The sequence below is a fragment of the Bos indicus x Bos taurus genome, chromosome 5 (assembly GCF_003369695.1).
Source record: "Bos indicus x Bos taurus breed Angus x Brahman F1 hybrid chromosome 5, Bos_hybrid_MaternalHap_v2.0, whole genome shotgun sequence".
NCBI classification, from domain to species: domain Eukaryota; kingdom Metazoa; phylum Chordata; class Mammalia; order Artiodactyla; family Bovidae; genus Bos; species Bos indicus x Bos taurus.
This window is the reverse complement of record NC_040080.1, coordinates 55,171,197-55,192,254: the sequence shown is the minus strand read 5'-3', so window position 1 is coordinate 55,192,254 and position 21,058 is coordinate 55,171,197. Positions and strand designations below refer to the sequence as shown.

The 21,058-nt window shown below is 37.7% G+C and overlaps 1 protein-coding gene across 1 annotated transcript in view; it reads right to left on the bottom strand.

Moving 5' to 3' along the window:
* SLC5A8 (solute carrier family 5 member 8) overlaps positions 1-21,058 on the bottom strand; it is a 66,167-nt gene that overhangs the window by 8,663 nt on the left and 36,446 nt on the right. Inside the window, exons 7-12 of the mRNA XM_027542015.1 lie at positions 16,286-16,415; positions 14,409-14,497; positions 13,023-13,135; positions 8,860-8,927; positions 4,124-4,210; positions 579-784 (exon numbers count right to left, since the gene is read on the bottom strand). Of these exons, the coding sequence (XP_027397816.1) occupies positions 579-784; positions 4,124-4,210; positions 8,860-8,927; positions 13,023-13,135; positions 14,409-14,497; positions 16,286-16,415 (693 nt within the window). The remainder of the gene's footprint in view (positions 1-578; positions 785-4,123; positions 4,211-8,859; positions 8,928-13,022; positions 13,136-14,408; positions 14,498-16,285; positions 16,416-21,058) is intronic.

Sequence of the window (21,058 nt, the reverse complement as noted above, 5' to 3'; positions counted from 1 at the left end):
GTCTACATTATTTCATTAAATCAGATGACATCAGTAGCCAGAAGCTCAAAAATGTACTGCATAACTGAAAACTCTAACAGGAAGATCACAGCTGCAACTCATTGCCAATGCTCTAAAGATTTGGAATATTTAAAACTGAACAAATAGCAATTATCCAATGTATTTCAACAAATTGCAGCTTCTAGTTGGTAAAAGTTATACTTCAAAGGCTATATATGCAATGTGTCTTTTATAATTTTGCTTTTCATTTTAAAGGTTTTTCAGTGGACAAAGACAACTTTTCATTCAAGTGGAACTAATATTTGTCAGCATTTACACATAGTAGAATTTTTTGTTACTATTCAAGTCTTCTCTGCATCTGTAGGTGAAGTGGAAATTTTTATTGAAATTAAGAAAATATGGCTTTTTTTCTTTTGCTATTTCTGAACAAAATATAATAGCCAGAAAGCCACACACACTCTCCTCATTTCAAAATTAGGCAAAATCACAGCACTGCAGGCAAGACAAAGAGCAACAGAGGTTTTCTATCTGTCACATTCATTTTTTAAAATATGGCATTACAAGGCTCAATCCATTACCTTTCAATGTTGTGTACTTGAGAAGCACTGGTAGAAAATGGCATTTCTGTGGTTGTCATCCAATTTGTTCCATTGTATGTGCTGTTACAGCCATGGGTTTCAAGTCTTAATGGCATCATTCTCTCAGGAAGTGGGGGATAAAGCTGAGCTCCAATTCCGACCCACAAAGAAATGGCAAATCCAGCCAGCAGACCCCCAAGTGCTCCCTGCAAAACAGAAGTGTTTTTCAAAACAAATAATACAGTTTGCTTTGAAATAGAAGTTAACATTAGGAGCTTAAGCTCAACACGGTCCAAGTCAAATTTACCAGCTTCCTTCCTAAAACTCTTCTCCCTTGCAAGCTCTCTGCCTCTTGCCAAGGGCAGCATGGGTCCCAGGTCCCTCAGCCCAGAGCCCTTGTCTCTGGAACCCCCAACCCCTATTTTATATCTCTATCTTGCCAATCACCAATTCTTCTTCATTTTTCTTTACATATCTCATAATTCCATGCCTTCCACTCTGTCTCCATGGCCAGCCCTCTGTTCTGGTCTCTTCATCTCTTTACACCCAGTGACCACAACAGACAGATATGCAGTTGACTTCAAGCCAACTTTTCCCTCCACTTTTACTTAATTTACAAAAAAAATGGCATGTCATATGAGCAACAGGGGCTTTCCAGGTGGCACTAGTAGTAAAGAACCTCCCTGCCAATGCAGGAGACCTAAGAGACTCAGGTTCGATCCCTAGGTTGGGAAGATCCCCTAGAGGAGGGAACACCAACCCACTCCAGTATTCTTGCCTGGAGAATCCCATGGACAGAGGAGCCTGGTGGGCTACAATCTCTAGGGTCACAAAGAGTCAGACAAGACTGAAGTGACTTAGCACACACGCATGCATGAGCAACAGGCTATGAAGAAGAAAGCATCCACAGAATTTATTCCTTTACTTAGCAACATGCATGATAAGTAAATTAGGGGACAATGCTGCTGCTGCTGCTAAGTTGCTTCAGTCGTGTCTGACTCTGTGCGACCCCATAGATGGCAGCCCACTAGGCTCCTCTGTCCCTGGGATTCTCCAGGCAAGAATACTGGAAAATAGCAAGATGTTTTCACAAATGACTGCAACGGTACATATAACCAAGCCAAGTACTTCCAGAGATATGTGGAAATGTCCTCTCTAAAGACATTTGGTTTCACAATCTTTGAAAGACCTGGGTTACCCTGCTCCTACCTTTCACCAGTAATCGAACAGTTTTTGATAGTCAGTCAGTCCTTGAATGATTTAAGCCCTAGTTCCAAATAATGCAGTCGAAAGCAAATCTTGCTGGAAAGCCCCTTTCTCTGTGGTGAAATTTCTCCCCTCACTTTAAGAATAATGATCAGATTATTACAACAGAAATAGCAGTATCTTACTTCCTCTGCTAAGGACAAGTTGGACCTAGTCAGCTATAGCATTTCTGGAGGCAACTCATGGTGGCAATAAATGTCAAAAATCAAAAGTCAATCTTCTTTTAATATTTCAGTCACTCAACCAACCACTTGCATTTCACAAAGAATCTCATCAAAACTTCAACATTTTGAGGTGGACATGAACTGCCCTCTTTCTTTGTGATTCATTTCTACTAAGCTAGCATTTCATATGACACTTCATTGAGAATTATTATTAACAATAATAACAATGATAATAGCCCTTATTTGTATCTGTCTTACCAATTCCTAATGCCTCATGAGGAAAATGGAATTCTAAGTATAAAGTTCTACAGTTATTCTCCATCTGTCTGAAACAACCACACATACATTATAAGCTTTTCCTAAACTTCAGCTTTATAGCAGGACTAAATTAGTAGTGTTCCTCCTGACTTTCAGAGAAATTATTTCAATTTCATTTATACTAAACAAAACTTAGTACACCTCAAAGCACAGATATGTCTATATAGAAGAACAGAGCTATTACTTCTTTCTGAACTCAATTATAAATTATGATTATCCTTTTGGGAACAGAAGCACGTTGTTGGAGCTACATCTTTAAATATCAGGAGAATAGATTCTGACCAAAGTGGCAAAGAATTTATCTTATTGCTTCTCTTTACTGTACCCAGGCTATTCACAGGTATCCTCGGCTCTACTGCCCTGAAATCTTTCATATCCAAGCCTGTAAATCTCCTTTAAATCTTAATGATTAATATTAATGAAGGGTAAAAAATAAATAAAAACAAAATGTTGTTCTTTAGTTATATAATATAATATTCATAATGTCCATGCTAAGTTGCTTCAGTCATGTCTGACTCTGTGAGACCCTAGGAATTGTAGCCTGCCAGTCTCTTCTGTCCTTGGGATTCTCCAGGCAAGAATACTGGAGTGGGTTGTTGTGCCCTCCTCCAGGGGATCTTCCCAACATAGGGATCAAACCTGCATCTCTTACATCTCTTGTATTGGAAGGCAGGTTCTTTACCTTGAGCACCACCTGGGAAGCCCAATATTCATAATATATTGTATTATATTATATATCATATTATGTATTATTTCATAATATATATTCTTTAGTTGTGCTTTATGATACTCTTTAATATTATATTTTGGGCTTCCCCAGTGGCTCAATGGTAAAGAATCTGCCTGCCAATGCAGGAGACACAAGCTCAATCCCGGGGTCAAGAAGATGCCCTGAAGAAGGAAATGGGCTTCCCTCATAGCTCAGTCAGTAAAGAATCTGCCTGCATTGCAGGAGACCTGGGTTTGACTCCTCAGTTGGGAAGATCCCCTGGAGAAAGAAATGGCAACCGACTCCAGTATTCTTGCCTGGAAAATCCCATGGACAGAGGAGCCTGGCGTGCTACAGTCCATAGGGTCGCAAGAGTCGGACACAAGTTGGTAACTAAACTACCACCACCACCACTCCAGTATTCTTGCCTAGAAAACCCCATGGACAGAGGAGCCTGGTAGGTTACAGTGCATGAGGTCACAAAGAATCAGACACAACATAGTGACTAAACAACAATATTATATTTTAGTTATAATTACGCTTTTCTATAATTATGTGATAGTCACAATATCGGAGGAGGTAATGGCACCCCACTCCAGTACTCTTGCCTGGAAAATCCCATGGACGGAGGAGCCTGGTGGGCTACAATCCATGGGGTCTCGAAGAGTCGGACATGACTGAGCGACTTTACTTTCACTTTCACTTTTCACTTTCATGTATTGGAGAAGGAAATGGCAACCCACTCCAGTGCTCTTGCCTGGAGAATCCCAGGGACGGGGGAACCTGGTGGGCTGCCATCTATGGGGTTGCACAGAGTCGGACACAACTGAAGCGACTTAGCAGCAGCAGCAGCAGTCACAATATATATTGTTCTGGCAGTTTCCATTTAGTTTCACACATGCAGGGTCCCAGTGCATAGTACATTCGTTGTGTGTCCCAGCGAAGTCAATACGAATAACTTAAGTCATCAAGATAAGCCACTAATGACAGGTATCAGAGGAACCATAACTTTATAGTTGAGAAAAATTGTAGAAATGCTACTGTAGTTGGAAAAGTAGACTTTACATATATTCATCTTTTATACTTACAATTGAGTTGGCAAAGGGAACCAAAATCCCCAAAGAAAACAAGCCCATAAGTGGCCCACCAAGCATGCCAAATATGCTGAGTGCTGCCTACAAAATTAATAAGAAGTCATCAATCAGCAATCGGAAATCCAAAGTTAAAACATTTAAAAGTAATTTCATTGAGATGAGGATTTAAACTCAAAATTCCTGAAAATCATGGCAGCCTTGCCATTGACAAAGAGATAATTAGAACCTGGAAGCTTCTGCATCTCAGGCTCGGTTCTATCTGTTCATTAAGTATCCTCAATAAAAGAAGCAAACTATAAAGAGGACAGAGAATTATGAGGCAAGAGGGACACTACTCCTAGCATTGTTCTTGTAGATGTTAATAATCACATCACTCCTTTGTGCTTCGGTAGTCTCAAAATGCTCTGCAAAACAAGATTGTGGCTAAGTACTACTAAGTGACCAGAGATGGCAACAAAACCCAATGCTATCCTTGATTTCCTAAGGATAGAACTAAAATGAGAAATGTGATTTCAAAAAGAAAAAAAAAAAAAAGATTGATCAAATCATGTAGAAAGTTTTAACCTGATTGGCTAACTGCAACCTTTGCTTTGATGGACAGATGCCAAAATCATGATAGTGAAAAAAGTTTACAGTGTGAAGAATGCAAAAGTGCAAATAGCTGAAACATTCAAGAGATATATGTTCACAATATTCAGACAGCTAATTCTTGAGAGTGAATAGAACCATCAAAGAAGAATCAGGGACCCACTGGTTTGTTCACAGAGTAAAAGGGACAGATGGAAGAGAATTAATACATTAAAGAAAAAATGTTAGTCAAAAAATTTTTAGAGGGTATAGACTGCAGCTCTGGGTTAAAAAACAAACAACAACAACAACAAATAAACAAAACAAAACAAAACAAAAAAACAAGAAAAGAGCTCTACCTAGTGGACTAGGGAAGGAGTGAGGATATGATGACAGAGAAGAACTAGTGCTCAAGGAGAATATGGACTCAGAATATGGTCCTAAGGAACCATTTCACAATGTCTCTTGAACCAGAGTCCGGTTGGAAGGAAGGTAGACTTCACTGCAAAATGTGAGAAGTCACTTGGCACATGTGGTGGTCACCGTGACAGTGTGACCTAGAGCCAGTTCTAGAGATACAAGGAATAGTCTCCCCACCAAATACTTGTCTCAGGAAATAAGACCTTGGTTAGAGATGAAGCAAGGAAGAGCTGTCTTAAAGTCATGATGACTCTCCTAGAATATCTCATTACCTATACTCAGGCCAGAGCTGGTATATGAAAAAGGGGGGAAAAAGGGGAATCAATCATAAGAGCTCTAAAAATGATTCAGACTATGAAGGAAAGCATACTAACAGGAGTTTTGTTGGTTATAGCTTAGGTGTACCAGATAAGGTTAGAGTTTCTAGACCTAAATCATCCATTCATTCATATAATCAGAATGAGAGTACACTATTTTAACAGCTGGTATACACTAAGCAACAACCAACCAGAAAGGAACCAAACCTTAGGCCTGAAGCAGGAGTCTGGAGGACTTGTTATGCCTAGCATTAACCTTCAAATTTCTGGGTCATGCTGAGGTCCCAGAGTCCCAGAGTCGGACCCAGGTGGCCATGGAAATTCCATGGACTACTTGGGGGTGATCAGGTAAGTAGATATTTATGAACCAATACATAAATAGTTATATTCAACCTGAATGTATAAAATATCTACTTTGTCTTAGGAACTGTACCAGATATTTGGTACAGTATCAAAGAACAATGACATAATCCTCACCTTCATGAAATTTTAACCTATTTAGTAAAATAGACACTAAATAAATGACTGCAATAAAGAATTATAATGGGGATTACAAGAGAAATATGAGGTACTCTGGGAACATAATAGAGGGGAACTCAAACCTATCCAGGTAACAGAAAAAGCCTTTTCAGAAAATAATGTTTAAGTTGAAACTTGAAGGAAAAATAAGACTTAAACAGTTAAAGAGTGCTAAACCGAAAATCAGAAGGATACAGAAGAACTCAGAACCATCGATGAGAAGATCTATTAATAATTGACACTTGTAGAATATACACTTAACAATAGCAGAGAACACATTCCTTTCTTGTTCCCCTGTAACAGATACCAAAATACTATATCCTGGGCTATAAAACAGACTTCAGCAAATTTTAAAGAATTAAAATCATACAGAATGTGTTCAGAATGACCACCTTGGAATGAAACTAGAAATCAATAGCAGAAAGATAACAGGAAAGTCTTCAAACACTTAGAAACTAAGTAACATACTTTTAAACAATCCATGGGGCAAAAGGACATATCAAAGGAAATTTTAAAATATAAATACAAAACATGAAAAGTTGTGGGACACAGCTAGAAGTGCTGAGAGGGAATATTTTAGCAATTAGTGCATAAATTATAAATAAAATTCTGAAATCAATCATCTAAGGTCCTACCTCAAGAACAAAATCCAAAGTAAGCAGAAGGAAGAAAATAATGAAGGTAAGAACAAAAAGCAATGATTTAAAACAGAAAAACAATATGGAAAAATCAGTGAAACAAGAAGCTAATTCTTTGAAAATATCCATAAAAATTGACAAAGCTCTAGCAAGACTAAAAAACAGATAAAAGATAAAATTACCAATGTGAGGAATAAAACAAGAGCTAACACTACAAACTCTGCAGATATCAAAACCATAATAAGGGAATACTATGGATCAAATCCTTGATCCATTTTATAATTCATCCAATATGAAACAGGTAATTTGAATAGCTATAACTACTAAGGAAACTGAATTCATAATTTTAAATTCCCCCCAAAAGAAACCCCCAAGAGCAGATGGTTTCACTAGAGTATTATACCAAACAGCATTATACCAAACAAAGAATTAACACCAGTTTTGCACAATCTCTTCCATAAAAAAGGAGAGAATTCTTTCCACTTTATTTTATGAAGCTGGTATGACCCTAATACCAAATCCAGACAATGACATTACAAAAAAATATTACTACAGATCAGTACCTCTCATGAATATAGATGTAAAAATTCTTAATAAAATATCATCAAATAGAATTCAGCAACATATAAAAATAACTATATGCTATGACCAAATGAAATTTATTCCAGAAATGCAAGGCTGGATCAACATTTGAAAATCAATCAGGATAATATACCATGTCAAAGGACTAAAGAAGAAAATCATATTGTTATATCAAATGACGCTGAAAAATCATCTGACAAAATTCAACACTCATTCATGATAAAAACTCTCAGGAAAATAGGAGTAAAGGGGAATTTCCTTAATTTGGTAAAGGGGATATACAAAACTCCTACAGCTAATGTACTCAAGAATGAATTACTAAATGTTTTCCTCATTCAGGGACTTCCCTTGTGGCTCAGCTGGTAAAGAATTTGCCTGCAATGCAGGAGACCTGGGTTCAATCCCTGGGTTAGGAAGACCCCCTAGAGAAAGGAAAGGCTACCCACTCCAGTATTCTGGCCTAGAGAATTCCATGGACTGTATAGTCCATGAGGTTGCAAAGAGTAGGACACGACTGAGCAACTTTCACTTTCACTTTGCTCATTCAGACTGGGCAACAAGGCAATGGTGTTCACTCTCCTACACTTATTCAACATAATGTGTAAACTGAAGCCACAGGAATAATATAATAATAATAATAACAAATTGAAGCAATAGGGAAACAAAAGGTACATGCGCAGATTGGAAGAGAAGATATGAAATTGTCCCTATCTGAAGTTGAAGAAAATCCCAGAAACTAATAAGTAAACTCAACAAGGTCATATGATATAGACAAATATACAAAAATCAATTGTATCTCTTATACATTAACAAACACATGGACACCAACATTGCAAATACAATATCATTTAAATTACTCAAAAAATGAAATACTTAGGTATAAATCTAATTAAATATAAATGGGACTTTTATATAAAAATTACTGTGTTATAAAAATTACACAGTTGGTGGTGGAAAAACTTAGGGACAATCTAAATAAATGAAGAGACATACTACATTTATGGATTAAAAGATTCAATGTGGTAAAAATGTTCCCGAGTTGTTATATAGGTTTAAGGCAATATTATCAAAATCTAAGCAGGGTTTATATATAAATTATATACATATATATATATGAAGAGAATATTATTCTAAACTTTATATAGGAAGGCAAAGGAACTAAAATAGTTAAAACAATTTTGAAAAATAACAATAAAGTGGAAGGAGTCAGTAAATCTGGATTCAAGATTTATTACAACATGATAGTAATCAAGACTGTGTGATCTTGGCAAATGGATATACACACAGATCAATGGAATAGAACAAAGACACCAAAAATAGACCCATACAAATATGCTCCATTGATTTTTCACATAGGTACAAAGGCAATCAATGGAAGAAAGATAGTTTTTACAAGTGGTGCAACTGGACATCCACATGGAAAAGTAACCTAAGTCTCTCACCATTGAGGAAACTGGCTAAAGGATATGTGGAGTCTCTCTGTATTATTTTTTACTATTACTTGTAAACCTATGATTTTCTCAAAATGGAAATTTTAATTAAAAAAAAATTTAAAGACTTTAGTCATATCTGTTCCTTGATATGTCTATGGGTAGATATATAAAGAGAGAAGTCTAGAAGGATGATCACATGAACTTTAAAAAAAATTTAGTGATTATGACTTAAACCTTTGAGGATTAGCTCTTACCTGCAACAAAGCTCCCATTAGTGAAGCCAGTGCAGCCATGCCAATACACAGGGCCCCAAACAGCACACCTATATGGATGACATAAAAGCCATTGCAAAATCCACTCAGAGGATTAGAATTCTCAATAGAATAAACTACCATACTTTGATTCAAAGTGTGTAACGTGACTATAATGAAGAATGGCCACCTATCTCAGAGTCAGGTAAAAAGGCAATGGGCTGTTTTTCTACAGCATCAGCAGTGTGCAAAGAGGAAAGAAAACGCTGATATCATGTCCCAGGATTTATTACATTAGGTTATATAAGTAAAGAATCCCTAAAATTAAATATAGGTATTTTAAACTAAAAACCATTGTGTTACTAATCTAATCCTCCATAAACATTTGTTTGTAAAGGAAAGCTCAGGTCTCTTTTCAGTTTGCCAAAAACAGGACGCACTGCTCTGATGGGGCAAGGGAGTAATAAACATCAGAAAGTCTTCTGACTTTAAGTGTTCATTTCTCCTGGGAAGTGGAAATCCACACCAGAGTATTTTAGGACCTTTGCTGCTGCTGCTGCTAAGTCGCTTCAGTCGTGTCCGACTCTGTGCGACCCAGTAGACGGCAGCCCACCAGGCTCCCCTGTCCCTGGGATTGTCCAGGCAAGAACACTGGAGTGGGTTGCCATTTCCTTCTCCAATGCATGAAAGTGAAAAGTGAAAGTGAAGTCGCTCAGTCGTGTCCGACTCTTCGCGACCCCATGGACTGCAGCCTACCAGGCTCCTCTGTCCATGGGATTTTCCAGGCAAGAGTACTGGAGTGGGGTGCCATTAGGACCTTTAGCCTTCTTATAATCATCAATATTCACAAACCTTTCCTGTTAAACAAAAGCAAAGAAAGGCAACTTGAAGATAAGATTTATAGTTTTCCCTTCTACCAAACTCTTTCCCCAAAACTCCTTTATAGAAATTCTCAAGCTATCACTGGTGGTCAGTTTATGGAATTTTTTTTGTCTTTTGGCTTTCAGTATTTTCCAGGTTTTCTCTAACTACACATTTTACTTTTGAAACTGCTTTAGGAAAACTCTGGATAAGGGAATGGCAACCTACTCCAGTATTCTTGCCTGGGAGATCCCAAGAACAGAGGAGCCTGTAGGCTATAGTCCATGGGGTTGCAAAGAGCTGGACACAACTGAGCAACTAACACACATAAGAAAATTTCACCCCCCATTTTTATTTTTAAAGATTTCCATTCAACAAAACGCACCTGAAATCCATTAATATAATTTCCCACATATAAACTTCAAAATATAAAAAATAAAATGAATGAGAAATTTGTTCATAAAAAAATTAGTGCATTCCTTATGTTATTTCTATCTTACTTACAAAAGCACTCACACCTTTGTTAAGCAAAGTGAGTAAATAAATCTCATTGTGCCTGAATGGAAAACTTTACATTAATTTTTTTAAAAGGAGCTTTATTGCAATGATTTTCCATGTCTCTAAATCCTAATATAAATAGTATTTCCAACATACTAAATTCTTCTCTACTTGGTAGCTCATGAATGATCATCATTGTGGGTTTTTTCTACTCAAATTATCAGAAACATTCAAGTCATTTGCCATATTACATACCTCAACATAATGATTATATTCAACCCTTCAAAATGAATGAAAGCTTCATCTACACTAGTGGAGTCCATTTGTTATTAATCATCATCAACATCATTCCTTGAGTATCAGCTAGTACCTCTTGTTTTACATGGATTATCTCTAAATCTCACAGTACCTACAAAGTGAATAATTTTTGTTTTCATTTTCCATATAAAGAAACAGAGGCTCAACTGGGTTTGCTCAAGGCTTTGTTGTTGCACAGATACTAAGTCATATCCTACTCTTTTGCAAACCCATGGACTACAGCCTGCCAGGCTCCTCTGTTGCCAGGCTCCTCTATTCATGGAATTTCCTAGGCAAGAATACTGGAGTGGGTTGCCATTTCCTTCTCCACGGGATTTTTCCCAAACCAGTGATTGAACCCACATCTCCTGCACTGCAGGCAAGTTCTTTACCACCAAGCCATCTGGGAAGCTTGCTCGAGGTTAACAGTTAGTAAATCAGTGAAGCAATTTGGTGAGGCCAGCAAGTCTGTCTGGCTTCAAAAGCTTCTATTGTTTCTACTAAACCACACAGCTTCAACAACCCCAAAATGAGCCCATCTAAATATCCTTTAAGGAAGCATTATATCATTTTTAAAAAAATTATGCTCTAGGATTAAAACCAGGTACATAATAAAATAATTTAATGCTATTTAAATTTAGGGGACACTGAAGAATATAAATTAAGTATGTATTCCAGGCTACAGTTATGGCAATTACATACAGAATTGTGGTATAAAACAGAATATTATTTACTATTTCTTTGACAGTCTACTAGTGCTATTAAGTTGAGGTTAAAGATTCTTCTTTAAAAAACAAATTTGTTAGTCATTCATCCTGAAACAAGTATACCCAAATGAAAATGAAGAAGTCCATGAGCTAGGTTTCTCTGAGTCAAATACTGCATCTGGGACATTTAGCAATTGAGGTTAAATATCTTTCCATTCTGAAAGAGATGGGAATACCAGACCACCTGATCTGCCTCTTGAGAAATTTGTATGCAGGTCAGGCAGCAACAGTTAGAACTGGACATGGAACAACAGACTGGTTCCAAATAGGAAAAGGAGTTCGTCAAGGCTGTATATTGTCACCCTGTTTATTTAACTTATATGCAGAGTACCTCATGAGAAACGCTGGACTGGAAGAAGCACAAGCTGGAATCAAGATTGCCGGGAGAAATATCAATAACCTCAGATATGCAGATGACACCACCCTTATGGCAGACAGTGAAGAGGAACTCAAAAGCCTCTTCATGAAAGTGAAAGAGGAGAGTGAAAAAGTTGGCTTAAAGCTCAACGTTCAGAAAACTAAGATTATGGCATCTGGTCCCATCACTTCGTGGGAAATAGATGGGGAAACAGTGGAAACAGTGTCAGACTTTATTTTGGGGGGCTCCAAAATCACTGCAGATGGTGATTGCAGCCATGAAATTAAAAGATGCTTACTCCTTGAAAGGAAAGTTATGACCAACCTAGATAGCATATTCAAAAGCAGAGACATTACTTTGCCAACAAAGGTCCATCTAGTCAAGGCTATGGTTTTTCCAGTGGTCATGTATGGATGTGAGAGTTGGACTGTGAAGAAAGCTGAGCACTGAAGAATTGATGCTTTTGAACTGTGGTATTGGAGAAGACTCTTGAGAGTTCCTTGGACTGCAAGGAGATCCAATCAGTCCATTTTAAAGGAGATCAGTCCTGAGTGTTCATTGGAAGGACTGGTGCTAAAGCTGAAACTCTAATACTTTGGCCACCTCATGCGAAGAGTTGACTCATTGGAAAAGACCCTGATGCTGGGAGGGATTGGGAGCGGGAGGAGAAGGGGACAACAGAGGATAAGATGGCTGGATAGCATCACTGACTCAATGGACGTGAGTTTGAGTGAACTCCGGGAGTTGGTGACGAACAGGAAGGCCTGGCATGCTGCAATTCATGGGGTCACAAAGAGTCAGACATGACCTAGCAACTGAACTGAACTGAAGTGAAGATCCTACAATCTATGAATTTGAGAATTCATATTGAATAAAGTTGAGCATTCCTCATACAATTTTATTGACTATCTCCTGGACAGCCTACACATGCAGATAGAATAATCAAGATTGGTTAAAAAAAATCATAACACTCTGTTTCTTTATCTTTAATCCATACACATAAGACTATATATCTTAAACTGTCAGTGCCCTCTTAGGTAATAGAGAAAAAGTGTGACTCCTGGTTCCAAACTAAGGATATCTCTTAAAACTGTGGTTGATGGAAAGGGGTTGAATTTTTAACTGTAGCTAAGAATTCTAACATAGATTTGGGATAGGAAGAAGGTAGAAAAGAAAGTTAGCCAAATAGGACCCCTTGAAATTGTTCTTTGTGGTCACTGGACAATTGTTTGAAGTATATCCCAAATCTTGATTGCAAATATGGCCATGACTGCATTAAGTCACATGCATGCATACATTCACACTATTTTCCATGGAAAATAATTTCTGGTATCTCTAAAAATGGTCTCCCAGAGTTAAAATGGAATTGTGAAATGAAACCTTACTCATTCCTTGTGAAAGCCAAGAGAGAGACTTTTCCGAGAGAGATGGGAAGCGAGGTTTCACTAGGTCTTCCATGGTTACTGCTGCTAAGGCATTAATACTGGAGGACACTGTGCTGTAAAGGGAAACCAAATTTTTAATGTATATGTAAACTTTAATAATACCTTAACTAGGAATAAGAAAAAGAAAACATATTGTCACTTCTGAAATAGAACCCGATTTCTACATTATTTTTTAAATTATTTATTGAAGTATAGTTGATGTACAATGTTGTGGTAGTTTCTGGCATACAGCAAAGTTATTCAGTATATATATGTATATATTATATGTATATGAAAGTGAAAGTGAAGTCACTCAGTCCTGTTCGACTCTTTGAGAACCCATGGACGGTAACCTACCAGGCTCAGCAGTCCATGGGATTTTCCAGGCAAAAATACTGGAGTGGGCTGCCATTTCCTTCTCCAGGGAATCTTCCTGCATTGCATTGCAGACAGACGCTTTACCGTCTGAGCCATATATACATATACATATATATATTATTTGTCATATTATTTTCCATTATGGTGTATTATAAGATATTGAGTACAGTTTCCTGTGTTATATAGTAGGACTTTGTTTTTTTTTAATCTATTTTACCTACTACATTATTTTTAATAATTACATCATCCTCTTTCTGGAAGCTGTCACCCAAGAATGATTCAGGCAAATCCATAGGCTTAATAGTGAGAAAGGATAATTTAATGTTGCTTCCATTTTGCAATTAATCCTTATTATCCATGAAAGAATCTCTTAGATCATGCAGTATTACTATATAATGACTTTAAAGCACATTTTTCTTTATGCATAGAAAGGACTATCATAAGTCCTCACTAACATTCACCATAAATATTAATAATATTAATTTGCTGGATCTTCACTAACATGTGTTGTACATGATAATAATAAGCATAACACAGGAACAAAGTACAATGAATAAGCTCAAACACAAAACAAGAGTATTTGGACAGGCTGAATAATATATACTGTATTCTAAGTTTTCCATTTGACCATGCTTTAGTTACATTCATATTTTAAACTAAGACTGTAGGTCCTTATTTTTGACCATCAGCAAAACTTACCATCGACTGATTGTCATTACTGTGACTGTATGGGGTACGTGATGATGTTTTAGACAGTAGGGACTAAAGATAAAAGCAAAGACTTATGACAACAGACAGCCAACCCTCATAGGGGAGAGTCAGACTGACAGAAAAGGAGACATGGAATAATTACCTATTTAGGGCCATTTGTGCCCATGTCCAAAATTCAACTTTATCCCCCCAAATATCCAATAATAAAAGAAACATCCCAAGAGGGAAAACTTGTACCATTAGAGTCCTAGTTCATACCTTAATGTTCCACTGTAAGCACAGGCCACAAAAAGTCCAGGAAGTCCCGGATAATCTTGCAGAATGTCCAGTACCAAGTAAGGCATGAGCTGAAAAATTCCAAAACTTACTCTTGAATACTATTGGCTATGAAATAAAATTAATTAACATCTCATTTACCTTGTGGTATTCAAGAACTAAAGGAAGATATTCCACACAACTGAAATGTCCAAATATGAAAAATTAAACTCTTTACCTGCTAACATTTAAATCAAAGAATAGAATAGTAGTTAAGGGTACAGGCTCTGGATTCAGACAGATGTGGCTTTTGTTATTTAGTTTCTCTGAGCCTCAGTTTCCTCATCTGTAAAATAGGAATAATAATCCTAACCTCACAGAGTTGCTATAAAACTTAAATTAGATCATCTATGTAAGTTCTTAGTATAGAACACAGAATATAGTAAAGGCTCAGTAATAGGCAGCTGTTCTCATGTATTGGAATAACAAATCAATTTAAAGGAAATATTTTTACTTACTTCTGTGCTTAAGTAAGAATGACTCAAGTTTATACCTGTGAACTTCAATCACTATTCGGGATTGAAAATGTAATTAGAGCTGCTTATACAGTTGACCCTTGGACAAAATGAGTTTGAATTGTGTGGGTCTGCTTATATGTGGATTTTTTTTTAATATAGAAAAATATACATGTAGAACATCATATGCATGACTTTGTTGAAGTGGATAACCTATCCTTACACAGGTATGGCATGAGTGATATTTAATATGAAAACAACATGTTAGGGTTTTTTTTTTTTACTGTCTTATTACTGATTTCAAAGAATTGTGTTACTGCACAGTATGTCTCTCTCTAATAACTGCAGAAACTGCAACAACCAATCATCACAAGTAAGTGATTTTTAAAAAAACACACAACAATGCTTCTAACACTATATTATGAATATGACTATTATACTGTATGCCATCAAGACTTTATAACAATTCATTCATTAGGGTATAGGCTAGGCTAGCATGAAGTAATCATATCAATTACACTAGATTACAAATAGCTCAGTTGGTAAAGAATCTGCCTGTAGTGCAGGAGACCCCAGTTCAATTCCTGGGTCGGGAAGATGCGGTCAAGATGGGATAGGCTACCCACTCCAGTATTCTTGGGTTTCCCTTGCAGCTCAGCTGGTAAAGAATCTGCCTGCAATGTGGGAGACCAGGATTTGATCCCTGGGTTGGGAAGATCCCCTGGAGATGGGAAAGGCTACCCACTCCAGTATTCTGACCTGGACGATTCCTTGGGGTCACAAAGAGTCAGAGATGACTGAGCAACTTTCACTTTCACAAATTAAGCAATCATACTGCAGCTTCTTTGTCAATGCATGAACTGCCTTGAAAATTTTTCCAGGTATTTCCATATATTTTTCTATTATTTATTTATTTTCAGCACCATGTCTTTGTTAGGGCACTTGGGCTTTCTCTAGTTGCAGTGAGAGGGGGCCGCTCTCTGATCGCAGTGTGCAGGTTTCTCATTGCAGTGGCTTTTCTTGTTATAGAGCACGGGCTCCAGTAGTTGTGGCACACAGGCTTAGTTGCTCTGCAGCATATGGGATCATCCCAGGACCAGGGATAGAACCCGTGTCCCCTGCATTGGGAGGCAGATCCTTCACCCTGGACTACCAGGGAAATCTCTCAGTACTGTAATATTGGAAGTAGCATTCTTCATTCTTGTTATGTCTGCTAAAATAAAATTTTCCAAATGCTTTATATAAGCTAAAAATGAATAATGTGCCTATTTGCTAGTACTTTACAAGAACATGAACACTGTCTCCTCCCAGCTAATAAACTTTGGGAACGTCATTACTGCATGTAAGAAAGACATAGTACTGGACCTGGTCTGGTGCAGACACTTTCTTGGCTGTCCAAGGATCACAGTCATGGTACCTGGAGTAGAGGGCAAGCCCACAAAGCACTGAGCAGACAAGGATCACCCAGAGTCCCAGGAGATTGATGTAGAGAGACCTAATGAAGTGAAAACAAACAAGTAAATGACAATTTTAATTTTCATCTCAAAGATGAGGAAAATTGTGAAACAGAAGAGACTTTCATGATTATATTCAATAGACATGCATTCTCTTTTGGGTGTCAAAATTGCTACTTCTTTTATTCTGGCCTAACCTTCTGTTTATGAGGTCAATAAACACTGTATTTGGAAATATTTGGAGTATATGGGGTTTTGCCACTGAATGAATGTATCCTCCTGGTCAGAGTTCCATGGGCGTTATTAGCTTCATAATGTTTACACTACTTTGGGCTTCCCTGGTGGCTCAGTAGTAAAGAGTCCAACTATCAATGCAGAAGATGTAGGTTCCATCCTTGAAGATGGAAGATCCCTGGAGAAGGAAATGGCAACCCACTCCAGTATTCTTGCCTGGGAAATACCACAGACAGAGGAGCCTGGTGGGCTACAGTCCATAGGGTTGCAAACAAGTCAGATATGACTTAGTGACTGAAGAACAACTGTAACAAAATTACACTACTTCAGGACCTTTTGTCATGAAATAGAGACTTTAACAGTCAACAGAGCAGTGACTTATTCATTTTCCCTTTGCTTGACATTGTTAGCATCTACATAGCAACTCACCATAGTTGTTAAATGTGGTTTCTGATGCCATCCATTAAATAGGAAAGGCAAACCTGCATTCCTAGACAGGTATCTTCCAAAATAATGTTCAGCATTTCAATACATGGTATGTGCTCCAGTAGAATGTAAAGGTTTCTATAATAGCACTGGAGTCAGTCCTGAGCATAAATCTTAGCTCTACCATATGTGACATTGGGCAAGTAAATTAACCTCTCTGATCCTCAGTTTCTTCATTGACAGCTAGAAATAACAATGCATACCTCACTGAGTTATATGTAAGACTAAATAAAATAGTGTCTATCATGTAACACAATAGCATGTAATAACCACTTGTTAAATGGAAGTTAGTGATATTACTAGTGTTAGTATCATTGAATGCTATGTCTTATCAGGGAAGCCCTATTTTAATAAGCAGTTGATAACAAATATTTCTCCCACTAAGGTAGCTACGTTTTTTTCCCCCCAAGGGTACTATAGTGGACACCTGGACTGAAGAGAGGTGCCCACACCACCACCAACTCTTATGTCCTTCCCCAGGGCAGCCTGCACAAAATGATGACTAGATTCAGAGGTTTAAAGGCTGAGTTCCCTCAAGCCAACCTGGAACAGCCTGAAGGGTCCTCTCAGCTCTAAAGCTCCTGTTGAGGCCTCTGTTGAGGCTGCATTTCAGTCTACCTTCTCCCTCTGGCCAATCTCCCCTTCCTTCGCTTCTACAGTGGTAATTCCCTAGGAGACTCTGGCATGCTAACCTCCATCTCAAAGTCTGCTTCCAGGAGAACCTAACCTGCAAGAAGTCCCAAACAACAGATTGCTAGTCTTTTCCCTTGATTGACTACATTCACTGTGTGTTTTGTTACTGCCTAATGAGTTATGGATAACCAACAAGAATCTACTGTATAGCACAGGGAACTCTGCTCAATACTTTGCAACAAGCTAAACGGTAAAAGAATTTGAAAAATAATAGATACATGTATAATTGAGTCATTTTGCTATATCATCAGGGAATGTTTAACAGGAGGATTCCTACGTGCTGTTTCTCACAAGTCCTTTGTTTCTTTTTAAGTGGAACAGCACGCTGCTCCCAGGAACTGAGGTCATTGTGTGAGACAGGCTTGAATCTCCTTTAGTAAACATTCTCTTTACGGCAAAACTACTTAGTCTTGATCCCCTTTCTTGAGATGTGGATTGTCTCCTGACCTTGTGACCATTATTAATCTCTTGTTCCCGTGGTGACAGTTGCTGTACATTTGGTTTTCTGATCTTTATCATTGTCAAAAGAAACTTCTTGTACCACAGCCTTTATATACTCACAGAGAAATCATTAAAGCACCTTTGCTCCATCAGAGCTTGCGACCCCGTGTCTGTCTTTCTCTCTCTCTCTCCTCGGCTGATTCTTTGGAGCGCAGAGACCCGTCTTGCTCACTCTCCTGCCCAAGCTTCTAAGAAGGCGCCCTGTGCCTTCACCCTCCTCAAGACAGAGCCTGGTGCCTTCGTGAGAGATGCAAGTCCTGTGTCAAGGGCTTTATTGGTTTTCTGCGTAAACCAGAGAGTATCAGCCTCTCTCTCTTTCACTTTCTTATCATCGCCTCCTCCAGACCGCCAGGTCCTGGTCCATTAAAGGACCCCAACAAGTGGCGCCCCAGAACAGGGACTCTGGTATACGTGGCATTTCGGTCGGAGGGACTCAGGACCTATTGAGGTCAGGACCTATTGAGGTCGGTAAGTACTAAGATATGGGTCAAACGGCTGGAAAGCACAATCATTTCTCTACTTTACTTCACCGTTTGTTTAAAGCTCAGACAGAACACTTATTGCATGTATATGAATTAGATGATGAAACTTTACAAAAGGCCCAATTAGAACAACATAAAATATTTCAAAATTTTCTTACTAGCCCTGCCCCGGCTGTTCCATTTGCTCCTCCTCTGCCAACAGGTGCAACTCCAAAAGTCTCTCCTTTGTTGGAACCTAGTGAAAGTTATGCTAATTTTTTTTTGCTAGATTAGAAACTGCTATTTCCCATACTGTAATCAGAGAAGAAACCAAGAAACAGCTAGAGAAATTACTTGCTTATGAGAATGCAAATCAGGAATATCAAAGAGCTATCGCTGCACTTCATGAGACTGAGACTATTATTGATTATTTGAAGGCTTGTCACAATCTAGGATCAGAAACTCAAAAGATGCAAATGATAGCTAAAACAATGGCTACTGCCTTTAAAAAGAGAAATGAAGGATGCTTTACATATGAAGATAAAAACCATTTAAAAGGGTACTGCCCTAAGAAGGCTAATAAAAAACCTCCAAGAATTCGCCCTCACTGCGATAGAGGAATGCATTCGGCCAAAAATTGTAAATTTAAATTTGATATTGATGGAAAACCTATTCCAGGGAACTCCAAACAGGGGACCCCCCCAGGTCCCCTACAACAAAAACCAGGGGCAAATTCTATCTTTTCCCTCAAACCCTCAACATCTGGCAATGCTACTGTTAATATACTGGCCCTAGATGATTTTTTCCTTTACCCTTAAGCAGTCCCTTCTAGAGTGCCTACCGGACTTCTTGGACCCCTGCCCCCACAAACCTTCAATCTTTTATTTGGCCGATCTAGTTTGGCTTCTAAAGGAATTACTGTTCACCCTGGAATAATTGATTCGAATTATAAAGGAGAGATTCAAATTATGATATAATCTCAGATTCTATGGCAATTCAAAAAGGGGGACAAAATTGCTCAATTACTTCTTTTGCCTTACATTTCTATTAACTCTTCTAATAATGTACAGACAGGCAGATTCAGCAATACAGATCAAAAACAATCCTTATGGACATCATTGGTATCTGAATATGCCCAACCAAATATAAATATCAAAATTAATAATAAAAGATTTTCTGGTCTCCTCGACACTGGATCTAGTATTACTATTATTTCCAAACACTTATGGCCCAAATCTTGGCCTATACAAAAGGTCTCTTGCCAAATTGCAGGAATTTCTCAAACCAAAATACAAGAAATTTATCAAAACGTTTAGATCTACCCATATGAAGGGCCAAAAGGCCAACCTACAACATTAAGACCTTATGTGATAAATGCACCCTTAATCTAAGAGAAAGAGACTTACTTATGCAATGGCAAACACAGATATACATTCCACATTTTTCCTAGGGGCCACTGCTCATTTAACAAACAAAGCAATTATTAAAATAACTTGGAAGAACGACGAGCCTATTTGGACAGAGCAATGGCCCCTTACGAAAGATAAATTACAGGCTACTAAAGGACTTACAGACACACAATTAGAATTGAAACATATCAAGGAATCTTACTCTCTTTAGAACTCTCCTATTTTTATTATAAAGAAGAAATCTAACAAATGGTATCTCTTAACAGACCTTAGAAAAGTTATTGCATCTATGAAACCTATAGATGCATTATAACCAGGGATCCTATCACCTACTACTATTCCTCAAAACTGGCACATTATTATTACTGATTTACAAGATTGCTTTTGTAATATACCTTTACACTCTTTAGACCGGGAGAAATTCACTTTCTTCCTTATCCTAATCACACCGGGCCTCATAAAAGATTTCAACAGACTATGTTACCTCAAGGTATGCTTAACAATCCTAATATTTGTCAAAATTTTACATCCAAGGCTTTACTTCCTATATGACAGCTATTCCCTCATGCATATATCATTAATAATATACTGTAACTACAAAAGGGAGAAATGATATTTTTGACACTGAATGGCCATGATATTCTTTAGACTCCAGAGAAAACTGATTAAAGTAAAATCTTTTTTGAAATTGCAAAACCGATTCTTCTTACACATGCAGTTAGGAAAAGGTTAACTTGTTAAAATACTTTTTTGGAGCTCCAATTCTGCCTGGGAAACAAAAACAAGCCTAAGAAAAAACCAAAAATTAACTCTTATCATGTCCTTGGGATACACAGCCCACTCGATCTAGGACTCCAGCCAAAAACGAATTGGTGGAATTAAAAAAAAAAATTAAATTAA